The 10604-nt window shown below is 44.4% G+C and overlaps 2 protein-coding genes and 1 long non-coding RNA gene across 7 annotated transcripts in view; 2 read left to right on the top strand and 1 right to left on the bottom strand.

Moving 5' to 3' along the window:
• Positions 1 to 859: 859 nt before the first annotated feature.
• On the bottom strand, positions 860 to 10457 carry add3b (adducin 3 (gamma) b). Of its 2 annotated transcripts, none has more exons than XM_088384372.1 (15): positions 10222 to 10457; positions 9127 to 9353; positions 8083 to 8227; positions 6444 to 6595; positions 5960 to 6040; positions 5584 to 5733; positions 5282 to 5425; positions 4850 to 4948; positions 4602 to 4775; positions 3893 to 4159; positions 2972 to 3088; positions 2763 to 2852; positions 2572 to 2695; positions 2071 to 2166; positions 860 to 1969 (listed from the first exon to the last, which is right to left on the bottom strand). In XM_088384372.1, exons 2-15 carry the CDS (start codon positions 9313 to 9315, stop codon positions 1743 to 1745), a joined length of 2055 nt encoding a protein of 684 aa, XP_088240498.1. In that variant the 5' UTR covers positions 9316 to 9353; positions 10222 to 10457; the 3' UTR covers positions 860 to 1742. The 2 variants fall into 2 exon arrangements, with proteins under 2 accessions (XP_088240498.1, XP_088240499.1); XM_088384373.1 differs by having other exon boundaries at positions 10100 to 10233.
• Positions 1483 to 8216, top strand: LOC148393014 (uncharacterized). Of its 2 annotated transcripts, none has more exons than XR_015860210.1 (4): positions 1483 to 2005; positions 3786 to 3874; positions 6351 to 6620; positions 8039 to 8216. It is a non-coding gene; the product is annotated as an uncharacterized LOC148393014 (long non-coding RNA). The 2 variants fall into 2 exon arrangements; XR_015860211.1 differs by having other exon boundaries at positions 1483 to 3465.
• The window catches only part of LOC148393012 (VPS10 domain-containing receptor SorCS1-like), a 59531-nt gene continuing 58054 nt past the window's right edge, over positions 9128 to 10604 (top strand). The window contains exon 1 of one of the 3 annotated variants that reach the window (XM_088384367.1): positions 9128 to 9362. The gene's annotated coding sequence lies outside the window, so the exon portion shown is untranslated. Of the gene's footprint in view, positions 9363 to 10369; positions 10587 to 10604 lie in introns of those variants that run through there. The other 2 variants (XM_088384366.1, XM_088384371.1) reach the window with 2 other exon arrangements.

Genomic DNA, 10604 nt, shown 5'->3' with positions numbered 1-10604 from the left:
TATTTGTGCTCCAAAACCACATTTGGTTTTTAAATTGGGCCGACGAGCCAGGTCATCTAATTTATTTATTATACTGATTAGAATCCCTCAAGGGAAAATCTAATTTGCGCTCTGCTGTATGAGTTTTGAATTTCATTTTGATGATTTAACAGGTTTGAACAGAGGGTGTGCACACTTATGCTACCACCTTATCTCTATTTTATATCTTCTATCTTTTATATCTTTATTCCACTCTTGGCTTTTTTTTCTATTGTATAGGTAATAGGTCAGGTCTTGGTCTCTTTAATAGAACCAAAACCATCCTATGGGACAGGGGTGTGTAGACTTTTTATATCCACCCTATAAAACAGTAGTCTTGATGCATCTACTGCTGCTCACCAGACGTTATCTTGCCGTCGGGAGACAATGGCTGCACTTTGTCCCGAGGTCACGACAGCGTTTACTCTCCTCCCCCGTCCCCTTCCCCCCCGAATGTCCAGACATGTGTCACCTGCTCCCATCACAGTTTTTGTCTTCTCCAAGTGTCCCCAACTTTTTTTTTTAACCACAAAATCAAGCATCTCAGAAACTGGCGATCATAAAGCAGACGTTCTGCCTTTGAATTGCGTCATGTCGCCTCTTCTCTTATGTCATTTTGTGCATCGACATGAAGGGGGGGCGTATGAAGACCCTCACCTCCCCCAAATGGAACACCTGTTGGAGACACCAAATCCCTTCTTTGTCTCTGCAGACCCCTCTCAGTTGAATTACCATGACAACGAGGCTTTCCTATCAAGGCAGCGGGTTCACACGGCCAGTTATAACTCAGCACTTGTTTCAGAGTGGCTTTATACTTGGAAAAAAGATGACTGAAATAAACTTTAAAGTAGTTGTAGAAAGCTTTATTTCATACTGGATGTGGTTTGTATCTTTACCGACAACAAATACATTTCAAAAAGTGGTATGATCTTGTCAAAATATACGCACACAAAGAAACAACAGTGCCTGCTCAGAACATGTGAATATAAAAACAAAAAGAATACAAATTGTTAAAACGACATATTGTATTAAGATTGTACTGTCACATTTGGAACCTTTTCATAGTTTTAGTGTAACAAAAATGTATTTACAAAACACCTCGCTCCCTTTGGGTCGGCACATTCACATTGTAAACTGCAAACAACAAGAAAAGCCTCATTGCTTTGTTAAGCTTCGTCAGAACAAAAATAAGCAGCATATATGACAATTATTACTTCCATAAAATTTCTCACAGCATGTTTTTTTTTTTTTAGAACAAGTGTTAGTGGGTAAACGTTGACAAACTTCATTTCACAAAAGTACACAATTATGTCATGGCGAGAATAGCAAGTGGTGGCTGGGGAACCTTTTTCCTAGAAACTGTATTTGTGGGTTCAATGTTAGAACTTGAAATTATTCGTTTTACCCGAATGAACCGGCAATATTTTTTGGATTGAAGGTTCCCCACCCCCCTCCCCGCTGCAAAGCAACACGAGATTATAATCAAGAAGGTCTTAAGATACAAATCGTACTTGTTTTTTCGTCCGTTGACTGTGATGCATTAGCGGCCACTATTACGACGGCTGTGCTCGTTTCCATACATTCATACGAGGGATTTGTGCAAAAGGGAAAATCTTCAGAGCTTTGCAAGTTTCTCTCCAATTCCAATTCATCAAAACAAAAACAAGCACTCAAATCTCGGCTGGTTTCCATCCCTCATTCGCATGACCGAGTTTTGTTTGTCATTAATGTGCCGACACCTGACTTTTCTCCTTCTTCTTGCTTTTCTTCAGGAAGGAAGGCGTGCGGAACTTGTTCTTCTTCTTCTTCTTGCTCTGACATTCCGGGGTCTCGTCTTTGGCGCTCATGGAGATTTCCAGAGATTCCGAAGCGCTCACGCTCAGGTTGGAAACCTCCAGGGTCAGGTCCTCTTCCGGATCTGACAAATGGTCCTTCCCGTTGGGTATCGTGTCTGTTGGTGGGGTGCAACGCAGTCAGAAAAAAAAAGGTAAAATTAAATGAATTTTCAGTTCTCATACATTGACACACCGGAAAACGCCTTTGAGCGCCTACCAAACTTGGATGGTGTCATGATAGGAGAAAGTGAGAGTGAGATTGTGGAGCCGTCAAACGTGGGCATCTCATCTGCATCCGTTGCGTCTTCGTCTTCTGGAAACAGCATGTTAACCGCGTATTAATTACATTCAGCTCGCTTATGATTACAAAGGGTCAAGGGTCACACTCAGGTCAATTATTGGAGCCCAAAGTTCAAAGCAAACACGGTGCATCAGCATTTAGCTGTTATGCTGCTCAAAAAATGGAACAACAGGAGTGAAGTAGACCCTGAGTTTAAAAGCTTTTAAATCCAGATTAAAAATGACCTATCGTGAAGGTCTTTTTGTCCCCTTTAACAAATGATGTTCTTGAAACTTGAGAAGAAAGTTTGGGCACTTCTGTTGTAAATGGATTGAAGCGCATATAAACCTCGGCATCGAGGCCTTCCTTGTGTGTGCTTGGACTTTGAAGTGGAAAAACACAGCAGGAGGACATTTTTATGTGGGCTTTTCTCAATACCGTCTTGGCCTAGTTGCTTTCGCTGCACCAGGGTCTTGTACTCCTCCAGTACCTCCTCTGTCAGATGGTTGAAAGGGTTAGGTGGAAGGGAGCGAGTGTGCTCCTCGTCCTCCAGGATGAAAGCCTGCACGAGGATTGGTCATTGATTGAGCCGTCACAAAGCGACAACATTAAAAGAAATGTGCACTCACCGGTCCCGGGATGGTGTCCACAACAATGCCCGCCAGTAAATGGGACTTGGGACCTGACGTCATCAGGTCGCCTCTGTGCTGCTCTTTTATCTGAATTAAAAGTAGGATTTATTGTATGTCAAATCAAATTTCCCAATTGAAAAGAATCGGAATGTTAATTTGAACAGTATAAATGGAATAAAGGATAATAAAGAATAACAGCGACTGACCCGGTTCCTCTTGTGCAACACTTCTGTTGGGTCAGTGTTGAGGGGCACAAACTGGTTGGGGTCTTCAATCTTAATCGGGGTGCCCATGCTTTTGCCTGGTTCTGATGACTTCATCCACTAAGAAACAAGGAAATGATTTTAATGTTTATTGTAGATATGTTGTGGTTCACATGTCTGGCTCAGAGCTGGAAAATTCTGAGTTTGAAACTTGGCTCAAGGCTTTCTGTGTGATCTTGAGAGCTTCTCCAGTTTCCTGCCACATCCAAAACACGCATATTAGGTTCACTGAAAATTCTAAATATTCCACACGTGTGTCGCTTTGACAGCTTGTTTATCTGAAGTTTTCTGTCAAGCTGTTCAGTGTGTACAGGAAGCAATCTTCCAGTTATCCACAAGATGGCAGTCTAATCTAAAAGACCTCAGCATTTGGATTATTATCATGCCTCCCATGTTGAGAGTTTCTGGGGGCTGGAATCAATTCTGCAGACTTTAGGGTGAGGGGCAGTGAACACAATGTACTGGTTGGCAGCCAATTCCAGACAACATTCACACCTTTGTCTGATTCACCTGCCTTTGTTTTCTCTTCGCATCTTGACAATTGCAATTCTCTAGCGCCTCCGTGTTGAAGTCATTTCGTAGTCCTGTTATGTCAGTGCAGTCTGCTGACTTGCTGTTTACTTAAATCTCCCGAATGCACATGAGATTAAAAAGTGAAGGTGAAATGCAGTATCTGATAGTATATGTGAAGTATATAAATAAAATGTACTTCCATTATTTATGAGTAATTTGTCTTCAATATGCAATCTCCACACAGGGAGCTCTGAGCCAAGACTTGAACCCAGAACCACTTCGCCTGTGAGGCAGACGTGCTACCCATTGCATCACTGCTTTCCTCATGAAAAGGTCAGTAAGTCAACGTACCATGGTTTTGGTTCTGGGGCTGACGTCTCCGCCGGGCGAGCGTTCGGGCACGTTGACCCTCAAGTAACTGTTGGGCGAGGTGAGCCAGCGCGTCCGCTCCCGCTGCTGCTTCTGCGCCATAAACTTAAAGGGGCTAGTCAAGCCCGCCGCTTCGCCGTCCTCGTCCGACATAATCGCCGACACCGTGGCGGGGATTTCCACGTCGTTCTTGGATCGGGGCTTTTCGCGGACGATGGGGTTTCGGTACGAGTGGCCTGTTCTATATCCCTGTCGAGAAAAGGAAGTTGAACCTTCCCTCGAAGGCCTTTCGCAAATAAACGGAAAGCTTGGCCACCCAAGTCACACTGCCGTCTAAATATTTAAACACTGCATGTACAGTAACATAGAAAAGTACTTTTGCTGACAAATCTAGTGTAAATGTGCGGGAGTGAAAATATTCCAAATATGTAGCTTGAATGAGATCAGATATGTAAGTTTTTGGCGCAAGAGTGTCACCGTGCTGAAACGGGCCTCGCTAAATCCAGTCCATTAAGTGACTGTGAGGTCACACAGCACAGCTGCTTCCACCCAGCCTTGTCATCCGCCAAGGTGGGCGGACATCTGGCTCGGTTGCAACCCGCTCAACCACCTCGGCTGTCCATCAACAGCACGATGGTAGCTAGTATTAGACGAGATTAAATATAGCCGCCCCGGTGAAAGCGTCACTCACAAGGTTGTCCAGCATCCTCATCAGAGACTCGAACTCGGCCTCTCCCACTTTCCACTTGAAGTCGTTGCTGACGGGCACCCCGGCGGCGGCCGCTCCCTGCGTGAGAGGTTTGAACTTCTCCTTGTCCAGGAGCAGCAGGTTGTCCGCGCTGCCCGAGCAAGCCAATGCCTGCACCTAAACGCAAGCCGGATGAATACATAAGACAACTCCTGTCCTTCACTGTACCGTGACCATGTCACTGGATGTACCTGGATTTCGCACGCTTGCTGCGAGTGGTACATGTAGTGGAAAGCTTCTTCTATGGTTTCTCCCAAAGCAAGCAGCCCGTGGTTCCTTAGGATCATCACCTGGAAAATACAAGAGGAATTCTTTCAACGCAAATGCAGTACTTCAAAATAGACATCAGGGCGTGAGAGGTACTTTGGCATAATAATGAATATTTTTTGTACTATTATGAGAAATATCATTTTCTTCACTTCCTAACACCTTTTAGTATTTCCATTTTGCATTAGTAAGGAGTGAATGAAAAATGATGTAGCCAAGAGGTGGAATTGTGGTTGGAGCTGTTTAGATCTCATTAACTGGTGCAGGTGTACTCGGTGTGACTGGAGAGGTAAAGTCGCTGTTGAAAGCTGTGAAAAAGCCCCTTTCACTAATGGACTCTCTCAACTTGACAGTACCTTGGCAGTCGGGCCCAGAGCTTTCTGAAACTCCACCTTCTCCTCTTTATTAGCCAGGCTGCCATGGTAACCGAAGCAGCTCACGTCTCCGAGGAGCAAGGCCTCCTGGGAAATGGGCAGTATTCCACACTTCATGGAGGACACCTGTTGACAAAAATAAAAAGACAGAGACACGTTTGTGCCGTCGCGTATAAAAACGCCGGCCTGCACGCTGTGAATTTCACAGCCTGGCTTTCAAGTTAACGGCAAAAACTGCATTCAAGAGAATCGCGGTGAGCCTTTAAAACGGCAGCTTAGCTCACGGCGGCCGTAGCGGGCGTGTGGATGTGGATGATGCATTTCAAGTCGGGGCGCATGGCGTAGATGGCGGCGTGAGGAGCGAATCCAAAGTGGTCGATGCCCAAGTCGGTCGAGCCCTGGTCCACCACGTCGCCGATCATGTTCACTTTCACCTGAAACCAAAATGACAGATTATTAGAACACCAGAGGAAACAAAACAATTTCCTTTATTAATATTAAGAAGGCGGAATTTATAATGCAGTTCTAGTCCAAATTGAATTACCTGTTACTTCACCTGTACCTAATGAAATGTCCGGTGAGAGCTCACCAGTATGGCAATCGAGTATAAAATATTCAATGATTTAGTCAAAGCCCTAAATAGAAATGAGATTCACTCACCAACGTTGCTGCAGTGACCTCAGCAAAGGACAGACCTCTCGGACTGATCAGAACATGATCCTGCTCTTTGTTGACACGCACCTGAGATGAAAAGAAACACGGCTTCAATTAAAAACACTGACCTTATTCGGGTTATAATTATGCGGCAAAGCGTTTGAAATTCAGCAAGCGTTCATTATTTCTTAGGGGTGGTGTTTTTTTTTTTTGTATGAGCTCAGAAATGTTATTTGGGTAATGTTGCTATATTTTTTTTTGCATACTCATGAGACAGGACCTTTTGTGAATGATGAATATGATTTAAAAAAAAAGCGCATTAGTGATGTACTACAATACTAGTATTGTCTACACATCATCTTGTGCGTTACTCTGTGTCCCCGGGATTTTTCTTTAGGGAAGCTCACACACAAAATGCCGCATCTCCCTTTGAGCCTCCGGGGCGGAGCTCACGAAGACGGAAAGACGTGCACGGGTTGTCAACACTCACGGTGATGTAGGCGCCGGTGCAACGAGCCCAGCTAAAAAGGTCAACCAGCCTGTAGAGGCCGGCAAGCTTGCAGCGGCTCGGCTTCTCGCCTTTGGCGAAGGATGGCGTCTCGGCGGAGTACAAGTCGTTGATGGGGGACACCGTTCCCAAGCCTGTGACGGAACAACACATCATCCTGTAAGGAGTTTGCATGTAACTACACTTTCAGACATAACAAGGATGTTTACAGGCTTTGCCTTCACCGCTGATAAAGTTAAAGCCTCCCTCGGGGAGCATCTGAACCTTAAAAAAGACTTTCTGAAAATTCCCAGCGAGGATATTCGGGACGGTGCGGCCGTATAAGGACATTTAACGATGCCATCTCTTACAGCCTAAGCGGCTTTTTAAAAAGGGCAAAGCTCGGTTTGACTTCACAGCCATTTTGCGAACATTAAGCCGTTTAATTTGAAGATAAACAAGGTGATCCCAGCTGGAACCTAAGACAGGAGGCCTGCAGGCAAAAAAAAAGGGGGGGGGGGTGCAGAGTTGAGGGAGTCACTCACTAGGAAAACAAATATCTCCATTTAAAAAAAAAAAAAAGTTTCCAGAAAACAATATGGACGGCAGTTTGACTGAAGTGCATTTGAACTTCAAATTGTTGCTCCAACCCCATCTCTGAGTTCCTGCCTTTGGATTTGAACAGTGCATGTGTGTTTTAGTATGGAGTGCTGGCTATGTGTGTGTATTGAAAACAGTGTCAAATGGAGTTGCTCTCTTGAGAAACATTAAAAGGATGAGTCGTCTTCGGGGCCTTTGAGTGCAAGTCAAGTAAAACACATCTCAACTGCTTGTGCTGTAGCGAGAGCAGCAGATGGATGTTAGCCACTCTTGGGATCATGTTAATAAATTTAAAAGAAAACTATTGATATACTTGGAAATTCAATCATGATAACCGTCTGTGTTCATCATGACTATTGAGGGACTTGGCTAATGAATTGAGCAGAAAATGAAACGCGGTAGACTAGTAATGGTTATTTCTGCGAGTGATTTTCTTGCAATCTTTTAGGTTTCAGGAGACAGTTAAGAAGGGAAAGCTTGCCGGGCCTTGATATTTCTTTTGCTCGGACTAATGGCGTCAATATAGTATTTGGCCTCTAGGGGCAGTGTGGTGCACACATGTGGATACGAGGATGTGAAAAGTAGAAGTGGCAAATTTTACGAATGCAATTTATAATGAAAATGAATTATTTATTGTATTTGAATGTTCAGTGTGTGTAATTGTTTTGCTGTATGTTTAGTTTTACTGTATTAAAAAAAAAAAAATCAAATATATATCTGTGTGGCCCGATACCAAGTTTAGGGACCACTGCTTTAAGATAAAATCAAGTCCAAGAATGGATGCATTATTGACACCATCACTAGTTTGTAAAGATGCTGACATTCGAACTTCTTCCAGAATAAGTCAATAAAAACAGCGGCCTGCAATTGCCAAGTCCAGAAGTTAAGCTAATATAATTAGCATTCCAATCGGCTGCGATTCACTCGCTCGAGCGGTCATGCGGGTTGCTTAACGGGGCGCGTTGACAATGCCCTCCACAACTTTTCTGCTGTTTCAGGCCGACAAGAAGAAGATTCATCCGGCTCGTACAAGAACACTCACTGATGGGTGACGTCAAAGGCCCGGCCCCTCCCACCGTGCCGGCCATGAGCAGGTCAGCTATCTGCCTCAGGGCCAGGAGACCTGTGGGGTTGTTGCCTTTGGTCATCTGGTCCTGAATCAGGCCTTCCAACTCATCTTTGAACACCTGCAAACCAAATAGGAGTTATTACACCGTGATGGAACTCTTTAATCCCTGCGGCTCATTTTTACGCGCTTCTTATTACAAGCCACAAATCTAGAAAACCTCTTTGTGCGAGCGCCTCGGGGGCGACGGTGCTGTTATTTAAGCCCGACTTGGACTTTCTCGCTTTCCAGGGGTGCCGCGACCTTCCGAGCCGCACTATGTTAGTCAGCCCAGTGCCAGCATTCTGCTTCATCCGAGCGCCGTAACCATGGCGATGTGATAAGTTCCACTTGTTGGGGGCCGTTATGCAATTGCAGAGGAGTGTGGGCTGGACTTATTTCTATGCACTCGGCTGGCATGTGCTCATTGTGCCTTCTTGAACTGAGCTGCTTGGCTTCTTTTTCTATCACAGAACCCAATAGGACATTTAACAGAGTTGAATTGATTCTTATGATGCATTTTAGCTTTTTATTGTACATTGACTGACCACTCGGGCACTCTGGAAAAAAATGTAAAATCTGCCAACTTTTTAAAATTGAACAGCAGGCTGGAGGAAATAGTCTTCCCTGCCAAATATGACCAATCGACTTTTGGGTAACACCTAATCTAATAGAGCCAAATCTGAAATTATGTTAATACGAGGATATTAATGCTTAGTTTTGAATGACTCGTGCACTGCAACATAGTGAAGGAGTGTGTAATATTTTGATGACTTTAAAATGAAACTCATAGACACTCTTGTTAGTATAATGTGGTGGCACTCTCCAAATTACAATAAAAATGTAGTTGCATATTATAGCAGAAGCGTGTGTGTGTTCATAATTAACCATTCAGATTCAAACACGCATCTGCCACCATCTGATTAACCTCAAATAAAATCCAGATGGTCTAGCAGGCTTTTCCTGACTTTTTCTACATACTGGACTCTGCAGGATGTGGGTGACCCTCTTCCTCTGCTCCATCATGTTGAAGTCCTGCCTCAAGTCCGGAGACATGGCCCGGCCGCGGAGGCTGTCCGGGTCGCTCTCGCAGCAGCGTTCCTTGGAGTCATTGCTGGACAGGGACAGGGTCAGCGAGCCCGCCAACTGCCTCACCTCCACCAGGCTCATCCTCCAGCAGAGCCCGCCGCCTACGCTTCCTCTTGAATCTGATGATGGTACAAAAAAAAACACAGCACCTTTCTTACATTCAGGCTGTCAAGGCAACAGGCACAATGGTGACTCATGTAATGACTGGGATTTAAACCAATAATTCACAACCACATTAGTGTGCAGTGAGAGAACATCGGGTGTGCTGCAGGAAATGATCCGGTTTCACATCATTTGTTAGAAAATGATTAATTACGTATCTATGACTAACCAATTTGAGCATGCAAATTTCCCACAGGAAGCCTGGATTTAAACCCTCGACCTCCGAACTGAGATGGATGTGCTAACCACTCCCTCACATTTGTATTTTCTATCTATGCCAGCGACATATAGTGACAGGCAGAAAAACTGGATGCTGTTCCGCTAGATGGCAAAAAATATGGATTAATTTATGCATATTTTCATTCTCATTCAAAACATGTTTTGCTTGCTAAAAGTTAGAGCAGAACCAAATGGAAGTGATAATTCTCCTTTCCCATGGATTTCTCAACACTCTCCATCACTTTTTTTTCCCCCTCTACACAAATAGAGTGGGAGAAAAAGCTCTCTGCATTCTTACGCCAAGGGTCGTTAACAGTAAACAAAAGGTGGTCTTTTTTTTCTTTTCTTTTTTTAAAAGGGGTTAGTTTGAATAGCAGTTAGCACCTTTGGGGCTACCTGGACGTGGGGGTGGAGGGACACATGAATACACATCACAACCACGACACATTAAGTAGTTCCTCAAGCCAAATCAAATTCTGTGTACCTTTAGCGACGTTTTGTGTCCGAATAAAACTCAACTCGTTAATATTTATGAGTAGAATCACTGTGAAGTCATCGTAAAAAAAAGAAAAAAGCTAACCCACCGCCACTTTCCCAAAAAGTTACCTCGAGTTCTCCGGACGGCGCGGAGTCAAATTCTTCCCCTACCCCCCAAAAAAAGAAGACGCTCCAAAAAGATGTATAAAAGTAAGCCGAGTGGATTTTAGTCCTGTTGTGGATACATTGCGCGCACTACTTGATCCAGAAGGAAGCGAGCGGCGGCCGCGCGTAGCGGAGAAACCGAGAGGAGGGGAGTAGGGAGGTGCGGAGGGGAGGTCGGTGGTTGAGATTGTGGGTGGGTGTGTATTGGGAAAAAAAAAAAAAAAAAGAAAAGAAAAAGCGACCACGTCACTTGACTTCATCCACCCACGAGGCCTCCTCGGAACCCGCACAAACATGGCGGCCACGCCATTTCCTCGTCCACAAACGAGGTATACAAAGTCTTACTA

The sequence above is a fragment of the Syngnathus floridae genome, chromosome 9, assembly GCF_059516105.1.
Source record: "Syngnathus floridae isolate MCC-2025c chromosome 9, RoL_Sflo_1.0, whole genome shotgun sequence".
NCBI lineage: Eukaryota > Metazoa > Chordata > Actinopteri > Syngnathiformes > Syngnathidae > Syngnathus > Syngnathus floridae.
The sequence above is the reverse complement of the archived record's forward strand: the minus strand, read 5'-3'. Positions and strand labels throughout refer to the sequence as shown.